Genomic DNA, 26792 nt, shown 5'->3' with positions numbered 1-26792 from the left:
CGCAGAAAGAGGTCCTGCCTAGAGCCTGGGATCACTTCACAGCTTTTCAGTAAGTTATGAGGGCAAAATAAGATTAAAAAATGAACCATCTCCCAACTTTCTTCACTAAGACAGAGAGAACAGAGGAGCAAACTGTAGTTCTACAAGGAAAACCACAGCTGTCTCCCTCCTTTCCCCTCCCCGAAGTCATATTGGTGCCCACAGCATGAGCTCACTACCCACCACGTCGTTTGGGAGGCTCTGGAGGTCATCAAAGGGGGTTTCCAGGGTGTTGGTGTCCACGTTCAGGATCACAACATCATCCAGGGCCATGTTTCTGACTTGCTGCAAATAAAAAAATTCCAAAAGAGAAAAATCATTGAAGCACCACAAGGACACAGTTATTTCACCAGCCTTTTCCGGGGAAGGAGTATAAGGAAGACAAGTGATGTTTGACAATGGCTTACTCTCTGGCAGGCCAATACTAGATGGTTCACATTTGGTAGGCCATTGAACTGGCACAAAAACCGTAAGCTTGTATGGACACCCCCTAGCCCCAGGAGAGGAAGGGGTTTCACAGAGATTAAGGTGATTGAGTTAAGATATTCCAGGTCACACAGCTAGGAAAAGAGATCTTTATACCCCAATATTATTTTTTCCTTATATTTTCCAATTTTTTAAAAAGAGTAGAAGCTGAGGTCTAAAGCTCCAGTCCCAGGAACTCTGATATACAGCTAGGCTCTTATGACCCCCTCATTTACTGCACAAGGCTCCTCACCCATCTCTTCTGAACCCTACCACTCTTGGGTACAGAATATGGCATATGGCCTTGTGTTAACATGTTAACATTTCCCTAAAACATTGAGTAGGAAGGTCCCACTTTCAATTTGGTTCCATTTTCTATAGAAATCCAGCTAGTGAATCATGGCTCAGAGGGCTCTGGCCATAAGCCATTATGAAATGAATAAAGTAACAGCTTGTGGGCAGAGCTCTGAGCCGTGACTCTACTGGTACAGTGATAAGAAGGATCAGGGAGACTCAGGCCTACTCGGTGTTCATATCGGGTGAGAGGTTGAAGGGACAGGTACCATGTGGAGAAAAGAAGAGCCCACCACCTAGGGACAACTCTCCATAGTTTATAGAGGTACAAGATTGTGTGTAGCCTGAGTTTTTAATTTTTAATCATGCTTTTTACCCACTGCTAGAATCCATCTCCATTTTTCCCTGCCTACCTACCACTTCCAACCTCATTCAATCCTCTTACCCCATCATATACTGAAGCTCATTCTTTTAGAGTCTAGAGCTGTTTGCTGGGTTAAGTAGACAGACCCCATAATTTGTTGTCTAAACTGGGACACTTGTGGATGTGAAAGACGGCATACTATACCACAGCAAAAGGTATAAAATGAGACATATGGTCACCTTATATACACGGGATCAATTTCATTATTAGTCACCCTCTGAGCCACTGCATATGCCTGTGCAGGTGTGCCTGCCCAAGGATGCCCAACCAGCCAGATGGGGCTGAAATCTGCTAACCCGTGTGCCTGCTGGGTGGCATCAATCAGGGTTGGGGGTGGTAGGAGGAAAGAGATGTCTTTTTCTGATTCACCCAAGAGCACTGTACAGGTTAGCAATGGAGCTGGACATACTGATGGCTACTAAAGCCTAAGTTCGCTAATGTCCTGGAAATGGACAATAATTACAATGTGCTAAAACCTATTAGTGTTTGTTCTGTTTTACTTAATCTCATTTAATTCTTATCAAACCTTGAAAAACACATTATTATCTTCATTTATGTCATTTGAGGAAAATGAGGTTCAGAGAGGTGAGGTAAGGGGCAGTGGTAACACAGTACTAGCTGCCTCCACAGCCCATGCACTTTGCACCCTGCACCACCTGCCTCGGTAAGGCTGGCCTCCACACAGCCCTTGTTACTCTGAGCCCCAGCATCCCTTTGCCTGCCAGCCTCCCCCTGTTGGGGTGCAGGTTTCTTCAGGGTCTCATCTTTGGCCCACCATTGCCTAATGACCAGGTCTTGACAAAATGGCTGGCACTTGATAAGGGCTCATTAATAGTGGTTCTGTTTGCTCTCTCAAGCCATAGCCTCTAGGGTACAACCTGGTACCTAAGTAAATATTTTGAGATTCCTCTCAGCACAGGTGGAGCCATGCCAGACAGAGCCTACTAGGGTTGTAAAAACACTCCCAGGTGGCAGAGTCCTGGAACCCTTCTACTTAACACAACCAGGACCCTCCAACTCCTTTTGCAATGTACTTCTCCAGGCCACTGGGGATTAGTCCACAAAGCTGTCAGTAGGTACATAAACATTTACTAAGTGCCTACTATGGGCCGAGAGCTGCAGACGAGGGACAAGATACCTACTTAGGAGTTAGCTCTCCTCTCCAGACTCCAACACTCATGTTAACTGCCTTATTTACAGGGTAAAAAGCTACCAGCAAACAATGTTGATAACAATACAAATCATTAGGGCCTCACAAAGCACAAACCCCATCTTATAGATGGGGTTAAGACGCATAGATCTTGTCCTGAATTGCCCAGGGCCCCTGAGATGCCTCATTGGCCAATCTGACAGGCTAACGCCCTGGGAGAGTGCTAGCAGGACATTAGCAAAACAGCCTCAACAACCACATTTCTCACTTGCATCATACGGCAGAGACCACACAGCACTTCACAGCTTCTCTCATTTTCAACAGGGGGCCTGGAGGGGAAGCATCACCATTCCCATTTCAGAGACGAGAGACCAGAGGCTAAGAGAGGGGAAGTGGCTGCTATTTGGCTTCTTCATCTGTAAAACTGAAGAGATAACTGAATATCTCCTTCCCCCAGGTTGCTGTGAGGATTACTGTGCTGGGCACACAGTAGGACTTACAAATATCAGCTATTATTACTACTCTTATAATACACACCTGAGCCACGGCGAGTCTGAAAGCTGTAGTGGCAATTGTCTAGTGGCAAAAATCCTCTGGCCCCTGATGGGGAACTGCTGAGCTCTCATCTCAAAGGCTGAGACACTGGCACCAGAGAGGAGAAGGGGCCATGAGGGCCTCCACAAATCAACTGCAGACTCCAGGCCTCAAGGCCTGAGGGCCAGTGTAGCCCAGAAATGCCTATTCTGCCTTCCTAACAGCTCCAAATGGAAGGGGGCAGGGGGCCTGACCATTGGAGAGAAGCCTTAGGGGCTGAAAGGCCCAGCAAGAGGTATGGATGTTGATTCTGGACCAGAATCGGTCATTGTTTCTGTGTTCCCAATGGGGCCCCAGCAGCACAGACGGGCCCTTGTGGGCTTCTCCACTGCAGGGCTGGAACAGGCTTTTGATTTCTTCCCACTCCTGGCTGGAGGGCTTGCTGGTTAAGCTGTGTGGAGTGTTTACTTTTCAACAATGGCAGCAGGCTGAAGAAGAAGAAAAAACCTGGCCTTTTTTTTTTTTTTGACTTAGCAGGCCAGGATCCCCTTAGTAACCAAAATGCCTGCACACCAAGCCCCGGGCAGGAGCCGGGTCGGCACAGTTTCCTCTTACAGGACAATGCTGCCCTCCCGGAGGCAAGGCTTCCTCCAAGGGGCTGGCGTACACTCAAGGGCCGTCCTGAAGCTCAGTGTTCCCAAGAAAGGGATCAGAGGCCAGCTTGGCCAGATGGTGCCTTATCCCTGAAAGGCTCAAGGAAACAAGGGTGATGAAAAAAGGCAAAAAACAAAACAAAACCAAAACTTCAAGTCCTCCAAAACCTGAAACTGGGGATGGCAGGGGGAAGTGCCGGTGAAGATGGAAGCTGGGCCATTACTGGGTGCTGGCTCTTTTAAGCCTAACCCAGCTATGAGGGAGATGTTATCATCTCCCTGTTGAGGATGAGGAAATGAGGCTCAGATGTCAAATACCCTGCCCCATATCACACAGCTAGTGAGGGGCAGAGCTGACTTTTGAACCCAGTCTGACTTGAAAGCCTAATTCTTTCTAAAATTGTCCCAAACCCAACTGTTCAGACTTCAGAATAAGCACCTATATAGGGCACAACAGTTACATGAACACACTCAGAGCTAGTTTTCTCTTACACAAAATAACACTTGCCTTTGTATCATAAAAATTACATATGCATACTGTTAAAAAAAATGGGGGTGATGGAAAAGTTCAGAGAAGGAAATTACATTCCCCTCATCCCTCCATTTGGAGATGACATTTTGGTGTGTTTCCTTTCATATTCCTCCATCCCAATCCCTACTTTTTAAAACACAGTTGAAGCAATTCTTAATGTGTCTTTCTGATTTTCTCATTTATTGCAATATAAGAAAGGCTCCTCTTCATTAAAAGCTTTGTAAAGATCATGACTAATTGCTACAAAATGTTGCACTTCGTGGAAACAAAACCAACCAAACCTCTTTTGTTGGCTGTTATTTTCAATTTTAAAGAAATTATTATATATAATACTGTCATGAAACTTGTAGGTATACAGCTTTGTTCTTTAGGATGGATTCCTAGAAGTGGAATTTACTTTCTACTTCTTAAAAAGTGTCCATCTCAAATTCAACTTTGAGATATCTTTACTTCCAATTATTTTAAAGTCATTTTATACACAGCTTGTGTTTCCTACTCGAAGTGAAGAAAAATCAGCAAAGACACGAGCAGATGTCAAAATAGTCCTCCAAAAACCCTACCCAATTAAAACACTCACTAGTACCGCGGCACACCGAGACAGCTCTCCGGTAGCTTGTCCCACCAACACATTCCCTCTCTTTTTAGTTACAACATATGCCAAAGCTCCTGCCAGCTGCAAACCCTCCCCCCACCAGACTCAATAGGCTTTTTCTCAGAATGAAAAAAAACATTCTGACATGCACACCGACTTTCCAAATGGCATTTCTTACACAGAGAAATTCACAAAAACGGCATCTTCCCATAAATATTGTTAATCAAAAATGTCTTTCCCTTTATGCTTTGTCACAGACAGACTTAGCCTGACCCCAACCTTTCAGGACAGGGAAGGGAGAAATCATAGTATGGGAAGTGGCCAGGGGCAGCTGAGAGGATACCGGCTCTAATGTATAAGCTTCATTGCTGAACTGCCCTTACCTTGAGGATTGCCTTAGGCAATTGACTCAATTTCGTAAATCCTGCAGATTTTCATCTGTAAAATGGGGATCCAGATAGTATCTACCTCACAGAGTTGCAAGGATCAAATAAGCGAACAAATGTGAAGGAGTCAGCATGACTCCCAGGACATCCACAACGGACATTCAACAAACAGTGCCTCTCCTGTCGTTTGATGGTTCCTGAGAATCCAGCCCAGCCTGGCTCACCTCACTCTGGCAGTAAGTTCTTTCCCTATACCCTCCATAGTTCTACAACCAGTATAATATGCCAATCTAGTTATTTATATTGGCATTCAATTCCTTCCCTGGTCTGTGGGCTTCTTGGGGTCATGAGATAGATCTCTATACTCTCAGGTCCTACCCCAATATTTGGCCCACAGCAGGCCAATTCCTAAATGAATGAAGGAATGAATGAGAGGCAGTAAGAGCCTAAGGGTGAAGAGCATAGGATCTAGAAGTCAGTCTGCCTGAGTTCTATTGTGGCTCCACCACTCACCAGCTGTACAAATTTGCGCATTTCACTTAATCTGTCTGTGCCTCAGTTTACTCCTCTATAAACTAATGATGGTAGTGCCTATCTTGTAGGCTTATAATAAGGATTAAATGGATTAAAAATTTTTAAGTACTTAGAGTGGTGCCTGGCACATGAGAAGCTCAGTGTTTGTTAAATAAAAATGAATGATCTTTTGAGGGTGATAGAATATTCTCTATATTGTGGTGGCAGTGGTTTCATAAACATATAAAACTGAAAATTCATCGTATCATATACTTTCAATAGATGGTTTGCTGTTCATAAATTATACCCCAATGAAGTTGATAAACACATCATTACTATGTCCTCAACACAGAATAAAATCACAATGGACCACAGAAATAACAATGCATGAATGATGGTGAATGAATGCCACATGACAAGGTAATGTCTCCCTGGGCCACCACCTAATGCACATTCGATTTATAGCTGAGTTTGGCTTCCTGGGGTCCTTCCTTTTTTAGTCAAGCCTAGGATATTTTTTAACTTTGTTTTTCTACTCATGCCCTCTCAGGATAAACATAAAAATCCAATGCTCCTAGGGATTCGGATAAACTTTCCTATTCAAAAGTAGAGTCCATTTGAGAATCACTGTACCTTTGGTGTATCTCCTAAAACCAACAACATTTTATTGAGCCTTACTTTCTGAAGGTGGTTGTATGAAAACAACAGGTTTCCTTGGCTAATATATAAAAATATTAGCTACACTTGTTCAAGTCACACTGACCCCCCACACACAAATGGGAGTTACCTTGCCTGTCCAAGGAAGGATTGGGCAGCTAGTGACAAAGGCAGGACTTAGAACCTGGCCATAAAATGAAAAGCACAGACAGTGTAATCCAGGAGACCCAAACAGTGGCCAGGAGCATGTGGTGCTTCCCTGGCTAAGCACTGTGCTCCCTATCTAGGATGGAGGTGGCGGGGGTCATTGAGGTGGCATGCGGGGAATAACTGAGCCAGCATGTAGTGAGTCTTTTCTGTTGTCCTTCCACCAGAACCATGGTCAGAGCAGAGCCGTGTTGTGATTGCCTCCACATCTCCAGTGCCCAGCACCGTACCTGACACACAGTAAAAGCTCATGAATTGCAGAATGAATGCAATACTGTAGCTGGATCCATGCTAATGGGAGGCAAGCCTGACAGCAGATGCCAGTGTAAACCCAAACAGACAATGTAAGCCCAATGTAAGCAAAATGGAGTCTGCTCAAAGAAATGTGATGGGAATAACAATGATGGCAAGGATAATAACAATTATGTAAAATTAACATGATCAATTAGCATAGAATCAATTCACAGATGACACATTAAATAAGACAGGAGTTAATGTGGTGGTTAAGACCCTGGGTTTTGGAATGAGATAGCCACATTCAAGCCTTGCCTCTGTTACTGTGTAACTTCCAGCAAGTTCTTTATTTCTGAGCCTCAGTTTCTTTATCTATAAAATGGGGATAATACTGTCTACTATACAAGTTATGTTGAGAGAGTTATGTGATATATATGTAAAGAATCTGATGGAGTACCTTACTGCAGTAAGCAAGCAATAAATGGGGGGGGTTATAAAAACTGAGTTTCTATCCTTGCAATTTGAAAGTTGTATTGATAAAACAGAGTTCTAGGACTGTAAAATTTAAACAACTGATTTTCCAAGACAAAAGATTCCATCATTATGATTTTGTGCTATTAAAATTTAATCCATGATCAATTTGTTGTTCTTTTCCTGGCCTTGTCTCAGGGACATGAGCACACCCTCTGGAACCAGACTTCCTGAGACTGAATCCCAACACTGCTGGTTATACAAATGCTACCTTAGGCAAACCCTTAAACTTTCCTGGGTTCAGTTTCTCTCTGTACAATGAGATTAAAAGAGCACCAACATCAGGGATATTGGTTACCCTTGAGTGGGAGGGAGAATGAATACAAGATGGCACAAGAGCTTCTGGGGGCCTGGAAATATTTTATTTCTTGATCTGGTGGTGGTTACATGGGGTGCATGCCTTGTAAAAACTTATCTGGTACACTTACGATGAGTGCACTTTTCCCTATAAATCTCCTATGTCAACAAAATGTTTTCAGAAATTAATTATGGACTTCACCGGATTATTATGGTGATTAAATGAGTTACTATATACAGTACTTCGGATAGTGTCTGGTTTGTAATAAGCACTGTACTATTATTATTATTATGAAAACCATACAGTAATTATCCTATTGATTAAAAGAATTCAATCCAGAATGTATTTCATTGTCAGAAAGTTTGTTTGCAAAGGTAGACATCCCTAGGGTACACACTTTTCTCTGATCTGTCCTGTCCCTGCTCCAGTGAAGCACAAGCAGCAGCACTGCTGGAAACCTCCTGGGGTGTCTGCAGCCCTGACGCAGCCGCAGCGGGACAGCAGCAGGGCTGACGGGAGAGCACGAGGCAGACGGGCTGCCCTTTGGATCTCACCTTCTTCAATTCCTACCTACAGGGCTCAGGGTTGCTTAAACCCAGTTAAACTCAGTTTCTTCATCTATAAAAGGGAGCTATTACCACATGCTACACAGGGTTGTAAAAGAATTACAATTGTTAAAAAAAGGAATATTTATTGTGTGTGGCTATGTTCCCATCTACCCAGGGTGCTGGCAGTAACACAGGCAGACCTTCTCCCTACTAGAGTGACCCCCCGAGGCCTGTGAGGAGACAGAGCCCCCTCTCTTCTGGCCGGACCAGTACCTGAGGCAGCCCCTCTGTGACCAGCAGCTCAGGCCACCAATAAAGGGGAGGGGCAGACCGACTTGCTGCAATGACACTGTGCCTGGATCAGAGTATTACCACACCCACAAAATGCTTTGCTTTGACTCAAAGAAAGGCCAGTGTTTGTCCCTCTGGGGGAGAGGCACGACTCATGCGGCTCCTGACATGATACTTTATGTCGCCTTTAAGTCTGACTTACTGGCTATTTTGTTGTTGTTTTTAATTTTGTAAGATAGAGAATATGGTTAAAAGTAAACAAAAAATTATATCTTATTAGTTTGTTAATCCAAATTTATCCTAAATTACTATTGCTGGGCTTCGTGCAGTCCCCTCTTAGGCTAACTGTACTCTCGGTGGGCAAAGCCCCAGCTAGCTTTTCAGGGGCCTGCCCAGGCCAGGGACTGTGTTACAAGCTCTGCATCTATCATCTTACTGACTTGCACAACAACACACTGATAGCTACTAGCTGGTTGTTCCTCCCATGGCCCAACCCCTTACATGTACCATGTAATGCAATCCTCACAACATCCCTATGGAAAGATAAGGAAATTGAAGGTAAAAGGGCCAGAAATTGAGGGTAAAATAACTTGTGCAAAATCCTATGGCTTAGAAGCAGTGGAACTAAACATTGAACCCAGCTGAACAACAATACTTTGTATTACACAATGCATCTTACTAATTGCTCTGACGCACTGTTTTTATCACCAAACATTTTGAGCAACTGTAATTGAATAGATGTTATTAGGCACAAACCAGAAGAATCAAGCCTGTCAGAAGCATGATGGTTGACCGAGATTCAATTAAAATTCTCAGGGGAGGTTTCCTACTGAATATGGCACCCATTTAATGGATGATGGAACTAAGGCTAAAGAGATTAAATACTCTGCCCATGTCTTTACATTTGGTGTTTGTCAGAGAAAGGATTTGAGTGTGGGTTCCACATGCCAGTGCTCTCTCCACTACCCAACATATATGAAGTATGCGCGAATGAATGTGTACATATATGAGTACTTAACAAAGAACAGCATGGGGGCTGCTGGCCTCCTAGGAGGAAAGGAAGGAGAAATGAGGGAAAGTGGAAAGGACAGGAAGAGGAAAGGCAAATATTCAGGTACTCTAAGCTCTTTATTCCCTCCAGAAATCTCTGATATGCACAGAGGAAAGAGTGACACTTTCATTCCCTTCCTCAAGCCCCAAAGGTCACTGAGCTGCCATGCAGTTGATAAACGTAGTGGTTTCTCTCTGGAGCCAGGAGTCGCTGATTTGCTCCTTCCTGCTCCACAAAATTAAAAATCTAAGCCCAAAAGTTCAGAGGACCCCTGAAAATACCGCTGGAATTTCCCAGTGTGCTTTAAACAGAAACAGAAGCTTGGCAGGGGAGGGAAGTGCTATGAGTGCCTCCCAGGTCAGGCCAAGTCCACTCCTCACAAGGTAATAAGCACTGACTCTCATTAGCAAGTCCACGGATTTTCAACCCCAGTCAGCACAGGGCTAGTCCTCCAATGCGCTTTTTCCTTTCTTGATCATCCATCCTGTGGACATTTATTCATTCACCCATTCATTCATTTGGTCAAGCATGTGTCGGCCAGTCATTCATGTCAACCTTATGCCAGGTCTTAAGGACAGAGAGAGAACTAAAACATGACCTCTGAGCTCAACAGGCCCCCGGCCATTTGTGGACAGGGAGTGGTGCATAGACTGTAAGCAATAAGCTGAAGGAAAGGCACAGTAGTACGTGGAGGAGGAGACCTCACTCTGGTGGGACATCTCAATTCACACAGAGCTTGCCTGATTCCCTCCCCTGGATGTCCTAGGCCCAAGGTCAGAATGTGCCAAGGTTGGTATCCTGGCTCTTTCATTTACTAGCCAAGAAACTATAGCCAAGGTTCCTCTCCTTTGGCACGAGTTTCCTTCTCTGTGGGATGGGGGTCATAATCTTTACCTTCAGGGTTGTCGAGAAGATGAGAAGAGCTACTAAGGGCACGTATTGCAGAGAGGGCCAGCCATGAGGCAGAAGCTCTGTCAGGGCCTGCCACCTCCCTCCCAGAGCTGGTTCTGCCCACTCGCCGGGCAGCTTGCCGCAGAAGTTCACCCCAGCACAGCCCCGCATGCAGCCTGGCCTCCTCTCTGCACTCTGCAATGGAGGGTGAGCCCACCTACACCTTTGACTTTGACGGTGTTTTGTCTCAGACTGAAGCACACTCCCAATAGCTGGAGACTCAGTTTCCTCAAGTGTGAAAAGAGGATGAGGAAGGCGTCAATGCCATTCACCACTGCTGCAAAACACCCATGAGTGAGGCGGTGGCAGAGCACTTGGTAAGATGGGAAGATGGCCTAGACATAGCTCACCGTAATGCTCTCCATTCCAGAAGACCCTGCTCTCTGTAAAACCTTCCTGACTCCTCCTGTTCCCACAGCAAAGTGCCTTCTCTAAGTCCTAAGCCAAGTACAGGGGACAATGTGTAAATGGGCCCTCGATGAAAACTTGAGCAATATTTCTAATTGTTTCATGTGTGCCTGTCACTTTTCACTTAAAATAACTGTTTTAACCTTACTATACTCACACTAACTGCAGTAACACTTTACCAGTATCATCTATAAAGTATGGCACAGTATTGGAATACTACATCTTAAAATATTTTATTTCAGTTGACCCTCAAAGCAAGCTCCTGGAATAGGCATTATTATTCCCATTTTACAGATGGAGAAAGCTGAAGCTCTTGCCCCAGGTCCCAGTGTTATAAAGAGCTAGGACTTGAACTTGGAACTGCTCGACCCCAAGAAACTGGTCACTTTCTCCTCTCTGTGTAGCCCCCACTACTTCCCTGGCTTAGCAAATACTGAAGACAGTGACCATATCACTTATTTCTTTTGTAACCTCCACAGACAGACTTATTGGAGGCTAGATATATAATAATAAACAGACCCTAAAAGCAGGGCCAGTATCATATTTTTCTTTTGCATACGCTGAAATACTACTCACAATGAAGTAACTGGCTTTGAATTCTGGTTCTGCTAGTTACTAGCTATGTGACTTTGGACAAGTTACTTAACTTCTCTGTGCCTAAATCCCATCATCTGTAAAACAGGGCTACCACTACTAGAGCCCAGACTTGTGAAAATTAAATAATGAGTGTGATATGTGCAGCAGTATTTCAGAAATACTATCCATCCACATTGAAAAGATGAAACTTGAATTTATGAGTTTCTTTGGGGGCATAAGGGGGTGTTGATTCCCTAGTCTCAAAATGGTTTGGGGTCACCGTCTCATAAAATAGGGCCTCATTTCTCCCACACAACTGCCATTTGCCATCATTCATTCATCACTAAGCACAGAAAACCTGGACTCCCATCTCCACCTGCCTTTTATTTGAAATGTCAATTTTTAAAGAGTGGAGAGGTTGGAAACCCAATTTAACAAGCACGCTGAAACATTGTTTATTGCACCCATAAACATGGCTTAGTGAGAATTACGGACTTAATCAGAGTGAACTTATCTCCCAGTGAAAAGGAACACTTTAAATTTCAGAAATGGCACCTTCACTGTGAAAATCTCTTAACTTTTCAAACAAACTACAGGGGGCCTTAAACATATGGGCAGTGAAGGGGCAGCCATTCCTGTGATTTGTTTCACCCAAGAGCCAGGACCCTAAAGATCCATAACAACTTTGAGATCTAGGAAAAGTATTTGGAAAATCATATTTAGGAGACATGTCTCTAAAAACACCCAAAGGTCTGCTGAGTGGGAAGTATTATCTTTGCAGTTGTTTGGGACTGCCCCAAAGAAAGGACCCTGGAGTCACTAGAACAGTGACTATTTAATAAGCAGCAGCATCAAGCTCACCTCTTTTGTGTGTAAAATTAAGCATTTAGGAATTGGTAATATTTTGGTGACCTGCTTTTCAGAAGAGAGGTGCTACATAAATCCCAAAGGCTGCTATTGTGTGATTTTTTTTCTTAAAAAAAACCCCCACTATTCTAGAGGATGAGGTACTGTGAACCCCAACTTCCCAGTCTGAGGCATCATTAGGGCTGATCTGATCATTCTAGGAAGGTTTTCATAAAGACACCCCATTCTTGCAGAAAATGTATCAAACCTGGCTGCCAGAGGCAGGAAAGGCAACAGATATAAAATTTTATTATTTCAATGCCCCAGTAGCAGCCAGGAGAACTTAATGAAATCGCCAAGATTTACAATCTGAAATAGCTATTGCACAGACAGATATGGTTAAGGGAGCTGTGCCCTCTGACCTTTCAACCCTTTGATCCTCACACAGCAGGTGGCCTGGAGCCCCCTCCTGGGCATCTTCCCTCTCTTCCGACACTGCTGAACCTTGATGTGCAATAAGCTTGACCCTCCACAGGTGACGCTCATGGTGCTTATCACCAGCAGCTGCTGCTAACGGAACGGCCAAAATCACTTGGCCTCGAGATTCTAAACTCTAAGATGGGAGAAGAGGAATATGCTTTGGAGTGTCCAAAATGGTGCTGAAATTATGTTCAATAATTCAACCCCACATCCAGTTGTTTGGCAAGGCTTAATGATGTCATTACAAAAAACTCCTAGAAATGGATCTCTGTCTCCTCCAATTTATACTCCAAGTTGGAAAAAAATCACCTTTTAAAAATAAATCACAAATCTCAAAAAAAAAACCCCACAACCCTGAAGTCCCAAATGCATCTCTTAGAACTTCCCTAAAACCATGTGCAGCAAATTTATACCAATGAAAATCAAAACAATTTTTGGAAACCTAAAATTGACTGTTTTCAGTTCCATGAAATTTCATTTAAAAAACCCCATATGCCAAAATGTCCAAATTCTCTTATTTTTAAAAATTGGGATGACTTCCAAAATCATAGCTATCTTTTTCTTCCTTTTTTTTCTTTCTAAAGCTAAGGATGGGTAATGTGCATATGTACTTACCAAGCTTCATATTTTAACCCATTCGGTCAGTACAAAAGATTTGCAATAAAGTGCTGAAGAGGCAGGATATAAATTTATTGCCACTGGATCATTCAAAACAACTGATGTGAAGCCTTAACAGATCTTATATTTGGTTAAAGAGTTGTCCAGGAATCTAGGCATCCCCAGTCTGCAGGTATTTGGGCTTATGGAAGGAAGGGTTTTAGGCAGCAGGACATATAAATCAGTCTGTGGAATGCTGATAACTTCCACCCACAAAATAAAACTTTAATGCCACTGTTAATCATACTTAGGAAAAGCCCTGAGCCAATGACTTTGTTTCTAAACAAACATAAGATGGTGGGGCCTCTCTTTACCAGCAAAGGCCTAGGTTCTGGTCATTGATATCTAGAATCCAATGGGCAAAGAAAAAACCCACACCTTTTGTATCTGAAATGGCCCGTATCTTAAAACAGTCAACTTTCAATTCATTTAGAAATTAGCTGAGAATCAAACAGTATGTAAAGAGAGGTTTACAGATTCCAGTTTTAGTCACACTTTACGGATGTTTAAGTTTAGTACAGAGAGCGGTTAATGGAGAACTCAGTTTTAGCAGGGCAAAAAAGGTATGGTTACTACATCAGGGCCGGACCACTATGGACCAGAATATTATTAAGCTGTCTTTTTCAGAGATGCCTACTGTAAACACTTCATTAGTAATACCTACCATTGACTGAGGGTCTACCAATGTGCATGGAACTTTAGTTATATTATTTCTAATTATCATCACTTTAAGACAGGTGCTGCTGTTTAGCAGGTGGGGATATTAAGGCAGACACACACAGGAGCTCCATGACTTGCCCAAATAATACATAGGCAAATGACAGAGTTGGGATTCGAACTCAGACTCACTGTCTGCCCCCAAATCCCATGGGCCAGCCACATTTTTCCCAACAAAAGCAAAACAAAAACAAACAAGCAAAACAGTAACATGCAATCGTCTGTGCAGAAAATGCCGGATTTCAGATTGCTTACACACTGCCATGGCCCATTTAAAGGCCTTCCAAATCAATTATTTTAGATCATTAAAGGAAGTTTAATTTGGTTGACAAACACCCCTACTGTGGTGACCTCACATATCAACAACAAATGCCTGATGGTCACAAACCCATACCATGAGTCTACTGAGCATGGTGTTAAACAAAACCATATGGGCCTGGATTCCAAGTGGGATTTGACTAGGCCAAGGGTACCTCTCTTCAATCATCATGCTGCTGGTCTCTGAGCCCCCACTATGGTTCTACCCCTAATCGCCTGCAAGGAATTTATGAAAAGAAGTCACCAGCCCCATGTGGCTGCGATTGGTTAAAAGTGCCTTTAAGCTATTAGGAATTTTTAAAAAGTCTGTCACTGAAATATGTAAAAGGAGGTCTAAAAAAGAAGGCAGAGTCCCTTTTAGCATCTTAGGTAGATACCTTTTAGCTTGTTGGAAAGAAAATTTATCAGGTCTACACACATGTAATATTGATATACATACAATCACTTCCACTTATATGGTGCTTGCCATGTGTCAGGCACCAACTTTCTCATTTGCTCCTTATGAAAAACTCCCATGAAGTGGAGAATCTACCCATTTTATAAGCAAGGAGTCTGAGGCTCAATGAGGCACCTTAACATCCATCTGCAAAATCTGTACCTCCCTCAAAGGGTGACAATTAGAAGTTACATGGCTTAAGTGCCATGTATATGGGTAGACTTAATATTAGTTCTGTACAAAATGGTCAAATTGTGTGATATCATAGCTATACCTTTCTCCCCCGGGCTAAACTGATCTCTCATTTAAACAAAAGTGCTTGTTTAAAGTCACCGAGCAGTGGTAGAGCTAGAATCTGAATCCAGGTCCACATAACTCCACAGAGAGCCTAAGAGTTCTTTCCACTCTGCTACACAGCCTCCTGCATGCTGTTCCTTATCTTTGTGTGACAGGAATTTGATTCATTCAAGCTCCCTTTAGTAACAATGTATAAAGTTTAAGTTTTCTTTTTAGTCAATTTTAACAGTGTTAAATGGAACTTTCATATAATGACTGGCTAAGTGATGATAGGAACATTGAAAAATGTAAGCATCAATGGTGGCTTCACATTTTCTAGTGGGATTCTCCCTCATAAATTACTCAGTTTTTGTAATCTGTAACAGCGGCTTATCTCATCTCACAAGAGAACATTTCAGTCACAACAAATTAGACTGAAAATGTACTGACTGCAAGAGATACTTAAATTAGCCAGAAGCACTGGTTCCCTTTGATTACATAAATTACTACTAGAGATTTAAATTGTTTTATATGAACTAATTCCCACATTGAGATAAGTGGCATTTAGGAATCATACTCATGTTTAATGGCAGATGCTACTGTGAAGAGGAGAGAGCTTCCAAGGGAAGTCCATCAGGTGACAGGCAGGACCTTCTTCAGGCCCCAAGGTGAACAGAGCTGCTGAGTTTCCGCTCTGATTGCTTTGGGTGTGACAGAGACTTACATGGGATGATTTTGCCCTGTAACAGCATGCCAAGGAAATTACAGAAGAACCAAGCTATTGTCCAGTTACTTTTTTCTCTGTATAACAAAGCAAGTGCCAGGGTTTCACTGATCTAAACTTTGTCTCATGTTACTGATTATGAAGAATAATGTTGGCATAGTAGTTTTAAAAAGCTCCTCACATCTATTATACCAGTTAGTTCCCACAACTCTTAGAGCCGGGTAATACAGTATTAATTTTACTGAAGAGAGGATGGGGCATGGAGAGGCTAAGCAGTCTGGTCCCAGTCCCAAGAGCACTCAAGCTTCTCTGGAGGGCTGTGATGCCACCAGGTGCGAACTGTCCTTTCCCCTCACTGCACTTCCCAGTGCATGGCATGGGGGCTGCCCTGAGGAGAAAAAGCTCAGGCAAAGGTGGGGGCCCCTGCCTGGCCCAGGGCACGGCCAGGCATAACCCACACAGGCTGATGGGACAGTGCATAGAATAGAGGCTTCTGGGGCCTCACAAACCCACTGTAGCTGAGGGACTGGAGCAAGTTATTTTACCTCTCTGAGCTTCCCTGTTTGCAAATATGGATCTCTCCTCCTTGGCAGAGAGATTCTACTAATGCTCCAAGGGAACGCAGGTGGAGCACCTGGCACCATGCCTGGTACTGAGCAATGACTTCAGGAGAAGTTTGCTTCCTCCTGACCTCCTCCCTCTCTTGCGAAAGCTCTCCCCATGGACCCATGACTGAAACTACCAGGTGGATATTTCTAGGCAAATGTAAAAGCAGGAACATGATTACTTAGCATTAACAAATAAATCTCAGATGGACTTTCTCAATTCTTGTGGGGACACATATACAAGTCACCACTTACATCTGAATATAATTATGGCTCAGAGTTTTGCATCAATCACAGCATTAACAAATGGGAACTATATCCTACTACTGTCTAGTTGTAGAGTCCTGAGGAGAAGCAAAATGGCAAAATGGTAAACAAGAAACAATATTCTTCACTTACTATGAAATGGTTTAAAAATATATATCCAAAACACAAACAAAGGATTAAAGAGCTTCAGTGCTGAGGGGAAAATTGGGAAGGGAAAAACTAGTTAAAATGGTGTCAAGTCATTTGACAAAAATTCAGGTTCTTTGAGATGCATATGAAAAACAAAGGTTAATTTACTTATTTAGGGTAAGTCCTGCCATTCTGTGTAAAAGCCCCATAGTTCAACCAGCAGACCCAGGTAAACGTTGCCTCTGGATCCCAGCTACGGAGAGCAACTTTGATTTGGTACCTGGATGCTGTCCCTGAGTGCAGTGCAGAGCTACTCAAGCACTTAGTACCTGTACAAAGCCAGGCTTCTGGAAGCCCTGGCCAAGCCTTCCTAGACAAAGACAGTGGAATACTGAGTCTGGCCTATGTCCTCGCACACGCACCACATCTTCTGAAAACCACGTTGGTGGGAGAGGTGACTAGGGGCCTGTGAACTCCGGCCATGGGCCCCACTCCCCGTTCCTACTGCCTGGAGCTATCACTTAGTATATGATCTAAATTTATATCCTCCAACCAAGCTACAGAAAGACTAGAATTCATAAAAAGTACTTGGAAACAGAGAGAAAAAGATAAAATCTAGTAAAAGTGGTGCTTAAAACCTTGAAGAAAGCCATCACCACAAACACCTCTACCACAGCCTGGTAGCAGGGGAACCATTCACAGCCTTGGGTTTGGGATGCTAACTAACACATCTGAATTTTATATATATGGCTGTGGAACGTAATTTACTTAGAATTACCTTGATCTTTACAAATATCAATTTACTTTATTAACATGGTTAAGCCGTTTCCAAGCATTTTATATGGAAGGACTATATTTCTAGTGGCCCAGAAGGAGAAGGCCTCACCATGTCCCTGCCCTGTTTACACACTCCAATGGCTCTCCATTGCCCTATAAAGTTCAAACTCTTTAAAAGGCTCACAAGGCTCTGGAAGGTCTGGCTTGCCTGCCTCCCTCAGCTCTCCTCTCTCCCTTCAGCCAATGCTCCTCTCAGACACTGAATTACTGCCTGGAAAACTCCATGGTCTACACGCTCAGTCTCTGTGGATGCTGATCCACGTACCCCCGGCCGTGTTCTTACCTGGTCAGTTTCACTTTCACCATTCCCTTCCTCTGAGAGGCACAGCCCTCAAGGCTAGGTTTGCTGTCTGCCAGACACTGAATGCCTGAGCCTGTGGCACCCCATCAAACACCCCAAATTCAGTACAATTACTTTCTATTTGTCGCCATCTGCTCTAGAAAAAACTCTGTGAAGGCAGAGATGATGGCACCTTCCTCACTTCATGTGGAACTTCTACTACAGTGCAGTGCTCAATATACAGAAGGACTATTACAATATTACTGTAGCAGGGGATGTACGCTGCACATCTAAAACAGGCCAGACACTGGGATATGCTGGGCACACACAGGACTTATTTATTTAACCTTTAACATACGTTAGTACCCTAAGAAATAGGTACTAAACACTACTACAGATGAAGAAAGTAAGATATAGAAAGACAAAGTATCACGCCTGAAATTACGACAGCCGGGAAGTGGTCAAGCAGGGAACTGAAAGTGTATTTATCAAATTCTGCAAAGGTGCCACCCCCATGTGATACAGTGGCTCCAGCACTGCAAACCAGGAGGAAAGAGGGGAAGTACAAACCAGTTTTGTTGAGACTCTCCTTCCCTAGGGAATCAGGGCCACGACCCTGGAGACAGAATTTCAAGCCATCAACTTTGTAAACGTAATTAAATGGCTTTAGGGCCATTGAGGCAATAAAAACAATGGTTGTCAACCTTTGGTGAGCTCTTTACAAGCCAGGCACTGTGCTAAGCATTATCTCACTGGATCCCCCAACAATCCTACAAGGGAGTATGGCCAAAGCTCTCATTTCACAGGTGAGAAAACAAATGCTCAGAGGTCACTTACCCTGCCCAAGATCACATAAGCATAAAGCAAGGGAGTCGGAATCCAGAGTCCACATTCTAACCACTATTACTTCACTGCCTCTGTGCATAGGTGGAACTTCATTAATACGTTGAAATTGTTACCATTGCTATCACCTTTCCTTGATTCCCTCCTGACCATTCCTCCACCAGGGAAGATACAAAATAACTTCTGCATACATCCCTCCTGTCAGTCTGAGGCCTGGACACAAAGCATTGCTTGTGAGGCTTGGAAAGGAAGTTCTTCATTTATCAAATAGGAGAAACACCATCTACCAGACGTGACTTGGCACCTGCTTCCAGACATTGCACAGAAGAGGGGCTGCAGAAATGTCTCCTGAACTGAACTGAGGTCTAGAGAATGAAAGGAAACAGTACTGTGAAATCTAGCCATGTTTTGGTATTTCCCAGCTGCCAGCTAACATGATCATTCTAAGAAGCAGCTAAGTCTATGTCACTATCCTTGGCTATCCTACCACTAGCCTCAAGCTAACTTAGAGAAAACAAAAAAGCAAGAAGGAGGGATAGGAATCATGATCAGCTACAAACCTGTCACTTTATAAGGAGGATGGGTTCTTTAAGGTGGCCAGGTTAGCATTTAACAAACAGCAAGAGCCCCCTGTAAGGGAGTAAAGACTATAATTAGGTCTTTCCCCCAAATAACCTTTTTGCAATGAGAACACTAGGTTATAATTTCTATTTCTTTTTGTGCAACAAATTTGAGTATCATAAAAATGGTTAAAAAGTCTTCCTATGGTTGCTTTTTCTAAACTTTTATGAACATCTGCCACATTCATTTGAAGTTTAAAAAATTCTGGCACATATGCAAAGGCATAATAAGGTGCCTATAGCTTTCAAGAAAAAAATAACAAGACAGTCAAAAATAAGCCTTTTGCTGAATTGCCAGTAAGAAAACTAGTGTGTGAGAGGATGGGCCTTCCCTGGCTCCTTCCTGAAAGCTTCCCTCTGGCCTAGGTATGAGCTCCTCCCCAGGCATTACAACCCCTAGTGCCTGGAAGAAATCTCAGAGAAGCATTTCTCTCATTTGACAGGGGTAATAGAACCAGATAAACCCAATAAAAAAGAATGACTAGGGCACTCTGAATCTGAGCTGAAATTCATGGGAGGAGTTTAGGAGGCTAAAGTCCATGATTTGGTAGTTCATGGCTATCCAACAAACCCAGGGAAGGATACTGTGTTTGGAAAGTATCTCAGCTGTTTCAAAAGTGGGGCAATTACTACAGTATTGTTGTTTTTCTTTCAGTGCTAACCACCCAGGAGTTCAGTATGGCAAACCCCTCCCAAATTCAGCCACTTAACAGGGCTAAACTAAGATTTATCTTGGCTAGTGCTTCTTGAACCTTCTCACTTAAGACTCTTCAAGGGCTGAGGAGAGTGGATGTGTATCCACTCACCCAAAAGCAAAACTTTCCCAAGTTAGCTTCAAAATTTATGCATATTTTGTATTGCATGTTTTACCTACAAAAGGCTTTGTTTTAGATTACTTATGATCATATAAAAAGTAAAATACGTACTCTCTCCACCTTTAATTACATTGCTGGGTTCCCTGAAACAGTGACGCCTACTGGAGGGCCCTATATGTGTTCTGAATTCCAGCTTTCCAAGCACTCACTCAATCTTTCTTTTCTGAAATCACCTGCCTGTCATCCTGTCAGGTGCTGAGGACCCTGCAGTGAATGAAGCACACTCCTGTTCCCAAAGAACTCATGCTCCTATGAATGAGAAAGGACAGGGAAGCAGATGGCTATCATCTAGGACAACCAGCACAGTTAAGTGAGAGAAGTAGACAAAATGAGAGGACTTGGCCAGGGCAGCCTTGGCCATGCAGAAGTGTGGGAGCATGGGGATGGTTCGGAGCAGTGAGAGCGCTGGCTGACATGGGACAGTGACAGGACGAAGGCTTGGTGGCAGCGGGGAGACTAAGTGGGGCTCAGGGGCTGTGCAGAGACAGACTGGAAGGCAGAGTGCCCAGGTAGAAGGCAATCCACTAGACACCAGGACTACAGACTGACTTTAGTATCACCTGCATACCTCCATGACATAGAGAAATGCTGGGAACATAAGAGGCCTTCATTTTCTTATCAGATGAATAAGGCTTTGTAAGAATTCAAGAAAGCAAAGAAAAATGGCAGTGAAGGCAGTGAGGAAGGAATGGGGGAGACACATGTCAGAGACCTGGTGACTATTTAGAGAAACAAAGAGGAAGCGGCACCACTCAGTGTGCCCCACTTTGGTACCTTCACAGGTGCCAGGGCCATTCACACGGACCTGGAACAGAGGAATGGGAGTGGATCAGCTCTATGTGTGTGTGTAGATAATAAATTGTTTGTGGAAGACTGAACTATAGACATCTGGAGTACATTGAGGTGACGTCCAATTGACACTTGAAACTTCAGACCTGAAGTTCAGAGGGAGGCACACAAGTGTAGAATCACGGCTGGGAGTCTGACAAGGCCTTGGTAGCTGAAGCAAAAAAACCTTAAACAAGATGACTAGACAGCATGTAGAGAAGAAAAGCAAGCTAGGACTAAAATCTTAGATAACCCTGCAGGTAAAGGGGCATGAAAGGAGTCTCGACACCCTTTTCTGGAGCAGCCTGGAAGGCAGGAGGAGAGGCCCGAAGGAGCTGTGGGCTCCGACAGACCAAATGGTCTTCAGATTAGTGTTTCAAATGCTACAACAATTGGCATGAAAGGTCTATAAGAAAGCATTCACTTTTAATTTTTCACACAAGAGCTCTGAATACATCCCTAAACTTGACAAACAAAGGTAAAACACAGAAGAAATCTCTTCACTCTGATCTAAATACACCATCCAAGATAGTCCATAAACTGTGTACTGTATGTGCTCAGGGCTGGGTGATGACAAGGAGGAACTGTTAACAGAATGTAGGAGCCACATGGCCGTCCTGTCAAATTAGAAATTTGAGCAGATTTCTGTGGTCTATTTTGATCAAGATTCTCAATGTCAAACAAACAGGTTTTTCGATAACCAACTTGTTTCATTTTCGAAAGCACAATAGCACAGTGCGCAACAGTTAGTGAAGAAGCAGGTGGTCCTCGTCGACGTGAAATGAAGGCAACAGAAGAAGAGAAGTAGCACTTCCTCTGAGACATGCAAGGCATCATCACAGACGGACATGGCTTTAGATTTTCCCTCTGAGAGCTTATCTCCTGTGCAAAACAGGCAAGGCCCCCACCTCCCATCTCATTTTGCTCTTGTACAAATTTAAGCTCTCTCCTAAAGAGAGAAAAGCTTAGGGTTTATGTCTACAAACCAATGACACAAAAGCACAGAAAAGTCCTTTAAAAGAATTGCTATCTAATTGGTACAGCCATGCAGAAAGCAATCTGGCATCAGATTTATAGCTTTTACCAAGTATTTCTACTTTAGGGGTTCTATGCTAAGGAAATAAATCAAAATGGGGATAAAGACTTATGCATAAAGATGTTCACTGAAATGTTATTTATAATAGTAAAATATTATCCATAATAAAAAAACTTTACTATTTATAATAGTAAAAAAAAAAAAATCCCAACCTAAGTGTCCAACAGTAATAAGAAAATTGTTAAGATGTGGTATATCCAAACAGTGAAACGACAGGTAACAAATTAAAAATTACTACTGAGACTAGATAAAAACATGTAGAAATCTCCATTGCATAGTAAGTAAAATAAAGATATACAATTATATATATATATATATATATACACACACACACACACACACACACACAGATATCAATTATGCACATTTACACAAAATGTATATTCATAAAGACTAGGAGGAATAATAAAATGCTAACAGTGGTTGAATCTGGAATGTGGTGTTGTGGATAATTGTAATCTTCCTCTTTATACTTAGAATACAGTATATATAATTACATATATAATAAAGGCATAAATATACTTTATATATTTTATGTCACATGTTCTACAATGAAAAATATAATACTGTTGTAGTGATTTAGAACCACCATCATTTTGAAAGACAAATCATTTCCCTTCCTCATTCAAAACCTCGAAGAACCCTTTGCTCCTGCCTCTTTAAGCCTCACTCTCTCACCCATGGAAACTGACAATCTCCATGCAAAGTGGAAAAATGCTGGAAACAAGAAGCCCGTGGAAAGGGTCTAGCTGAATGCTCAGCTCTGTGCCCCGGGAACAGACCAGGTGTGAGGTACTGCTTCCACCTGTTCCCATGTGTAGAGCTGTGAATCTGGAGACTGTGTCTGTTCCACTGTCACAAAGCAAAGCAATACTGGAAGTAGAGAGATCTGGGGAGGAAAGGAGCCAACTTACCTCCATTAAACTTAAATGGATTCCTATGAGGTAGGGCATGGGAGCACTGTGAAGAGAAACAGAGACACACAGCTGCTTTAATGTCTGTTGCTTCCAACAGAAAATTACAGATGGTTCACTATTTGGAGAAAAACTGTTTTAATAAACGTATGCACAGTTACATTTTCTTTCACAACAAAAATCCTAATATGACATTTTGTTCCCAAGCCTAGAAACTTCAGAAGAATTTCAAAATGCAGGCAGCATTATAAGCAGCATGGGTGGTAGGAAGAGCCCCAACCTTGGTGTTGGTCCTGAGACAGCAGCTATGCAACTGCAAGGCCTCAGTTGCCTTATCTTTAAATGGGATACTGGTGTCAAACTGGCTGCTTGCTATCAAAATGGAAGAAAATGTATGCTGCGTGATTAGTACAATTCTTGGTACAAATGGGAACTATTATTGCCATGATTACAACAGAAAAAGCAGTTAACAAGGTCAAACAGAATGCATAATGTGTTTCAAAGAAGAATGATTTTTTATTTGCTGTTTCCTTCTGCCATCAAGAGATTGATCTGACTGTCCGTTCTGATTGGACAAAGTACATGGAGAGTTGCCAGCAAGCATCTCCCTGATTGCACACATGCCATCTGATGATACCGCAATTCATAAAGCCCCTTTCAACAGCTTCATTCACAGGGCAATGGGTTCCCTAACTCAGTGGCTGAGCAGGAGATGAGAACCCAACTGCAAAGGTTTTGAAACCTGGGCATTATGGATTGGTTCCCTTTAGTTTCAGGAGTATGTGTGTGTGCATGTGCACATACAGACACACGTTACCATTTATAATACTACTTACAGATGATAAATGTGGCAGGTATTATATGAGTAACTTCAAATTCATCTTCCCAAATCCACACAATAACCTGACAAAGTAGGTATTATCCCCATTATACGGAAGAGGAAGGAGCCCTAAACTAGAAAGTTTAAATTTCTTTTCTGATGTCACAAAGAAAATTAGCAGCAGACCTAGAAAGATTCATAAGTGTCTTCCTCTGCGCCACACTGACCTTGTAATACTGAACCTAAAATCCCCAGGCCTACCTCCCACACACATTTTGGAGGTCAAGGAGCAGGAGGAAGAGAGCGATTGGCAGTTTTTCCATGTGTCTCTCCAGTACGGGACACATCCTCTGAAAGGCATAATGGGTATTTTATGAACCTGGAAGAAAGATACCTGGCTCAGTCTGAGGTGACCAGATACCCTTCCTCTGGGGAAGCTGCAGGAAGTGGATCTACAAGGATGACTTTCTTGGGGACGGGATTTGGGAAACAAGGAGTGGTAAGAAATGAGAAAGGAGAGGTTTGCTTCCAGTTGAACACTGAGATGTTTAAGCTTTATCCTGAAAGCAACAGACAGGCAAGGAAGGTTTTTAAACATCAGATGTTCATTTTGAAATTGCTCAAACATTTAAAAATAAGAAAGGGCACAATTCCCTCATTACCATTCAACAAATAAAATTCTTCAAGCAAAAATCCTTCCCCAGAATATATAATGTCCTCCTTACTACAGATCTCAGCAGTCATATATCTTGGGAGCCTGTAAAACAGACTTGAATATTAGCAGCACAGTTTGGGAACTATTCTTCTAGAAGACTTTTGTATTTGATAATAGCCAAAGAAAGAATTATACACACAACTACAGTGAAAGTGGAGTTATCTTTTATTTTCTTTCTTTCTTTCTTCTTCTCTCCTTTTAAAAAAAGGTATCTGCTGTGCATATTCAGCTTCTCTTCGCTTCTAGGGGCAAGGAAATGCCCTATAATATTTTCTTCCCTTAAACTGTAAACCATTAGTTTAGCTGCCAGCTACACAAATGCTCAAACTTCCCAGTGTGCCTGCCTCTGCTGTCCAAGCTTTTTCCAGTGTATACTGAAATGAATGTGTTTCTAATTAAGTAGCTTCAGGAACACGACAGCTTCAATGTCAAAAATACAAAGTCTGAACCCGGGCAGGAAGTCTTAAGACTGCCAATATCTCATCTAGCGGAACCTTGCCTGATGTAATGAAAGGAGCAGGAGGCGCACAGAATCCCCCTAAACGGCCACTTACGACTGTGTCCAGAAGCACAGCCTAATACAGAGAAGGGAGAAAATCTCAAATCTATAATATTTAACCAAATCTTATCAACCTTTCCAGCTCCTACCTTTAATCATGTAACTGACAAATGACCTGAGTTTTCATTAGAAATTCAGAACTGAAATTTCAACAAATTAGTTAACATACAGAAAAAGACATTCAAATAACTATGAGAAAAAGGTGAAAATAATAAATACGTAGTGCAAAAGCCTCTGTATAATTTAATTATAGGTTCTTATCTGAATTAAGAAATACTTTCTAGAATTTTAAATTTGTAGATTTTAATGCCATGCCCTTTTGTCCTGCAATAAGAATCAAGGATACTCTGAAAGAGAGGAAGGAGTCTTATCAAGTGACTACAGATGCAAAGGGAACAAGCTGGGGCTCACTCTTCAGGTACCGTGAGGAAGGCATTTTATTTTTAAGCCCAATAATTTACCAAAGAGTAATTATGGCTTACCATAGAAATGTAGTTTCTTAGCCAAGTATTGTTAGGCCTGGAACAGCTCTGTATTTAGAAAATATTCAAAACACATTTATTCTGAAATCACAGCAGCTCTGTTTTGTATGAATACAAATTTGGACAAATACCTTTTACATTGTCATCATTTGCTCACAAAGCCTCAAATACTTCCCTGAGTCTACTGCATTTTTGCTCTGCAAATACACTAATTCCAAATTCCAAATGGGGGGAGGAAGAAGTGGAAACAGAGAAACCCAGGCTCTTTAACATCTCAATGTAGCAAATATGTAACGGGGTGATTTCAGGTGGACTCTGAAAACAATTCCTATTCTCAATATACCTTAACAGTTATTGCTGCTACTGACTTGTTTTCTTTGGAAACGTATTTGGTTTTTAATTATAAATAAAAAATTTGGGGGTGGGGAGGTCACTCACCCATGATCACGTTATCTTAACTACTTTATTTTTGTATTATTCTCCTCCAGTATTGGCTGACATTAGCAAACATTTTTATATCTTTGAAATTTTAGAGTGCATATATTTAATTGTTTTTTTCATTGGCTATATTAACATTTTGCCTATTATACTTACAATCTTTGTGATTAAAACTGTGTAATATTCCACCAAGTATGGATGTACCATCATTTCCTGAACTCTATTTCTAGAGTTAGACATTAAGTCACTTCCAATTATTTGCTGTAAGTAACATTTAATGAAAATGAACAACTTGATGTGCATGAATTCCCAAATGTGGACTTACTAAGTCAGAGAGCAGGACTATTTTCACATCTTTTGTTGTATCTTGGCAAATGCTTTCTGAAAGCGCAGTCCCTGCCCCTGTGGAGATCCTTACGGACCGTTGCGAGGAGTAGAGCTGCCCATGAAGCGCCCAGCACAGGGGCAGCACACAGCAGGCTTAGGAAGACATCGTGTCCAAACGGGTTCTCCTCGAGCCCCTGGCTTGAGGTCACTGGACCCCTTCGTTGATGCCCAAAGAATGGTTTCGTTCCTTTCTTCAGATGACAACCATTACCCTTCATTTATGTACCACCAACAATGCAAAAGCCACTACAGAACTATGATTCATTACCTTCTTCTCACTTAGAATGACAGACTTTAAAAACTACTTAT

General features: G+C 42.4%; 1 protein-coding gene across 12 annotated transcripts in view; it reads right to left on the bottom strand.

The window, feature by feature from the left end:
* DENND1A (DENN domain containing 1A) overlaps positions 1 to 26792 on the bottom strand; it is a 538445-nt gene that overhangs the window by 172572 nt on the left and 339081 nt on the right. For all 12 annotated transcript variants that reach the window (XM_073224730.1, XM_073224762.1, XM_073224757.1 and 9 more), the window contains 2 exons: positions 23083 to 23128; positions 223 to 324 (listed from right to left, as the gene is read on the bottom strand). In XM_073224730.1, coding sequence (XP_073080831.1) covers positions 223 to 324; positions 23083 to 23128 — 148 coding nt within the window. The remainder of the gene's footprint in view (positions 1 to 222; positions 325 to 23082; positions 23129 to 26792) is intronic.

The sequence above is a fragment of the Manis javanica genome, chromosome 2, assembly GCF_040802235.1.
Source record: "Manis javanica isolate MJ-LG chromosome 2, MJ_LKY, whole genome shotgun sequence".
Classification (NCBI taxonomy): Eukaryota; Metazoa; Chordata; class Mammalia; order Pholidota; family Manidae; genus Manis; species Manis javanica.
This window is presented reverse-complemented; position numbering and strand designations above follow the sequence as displayed.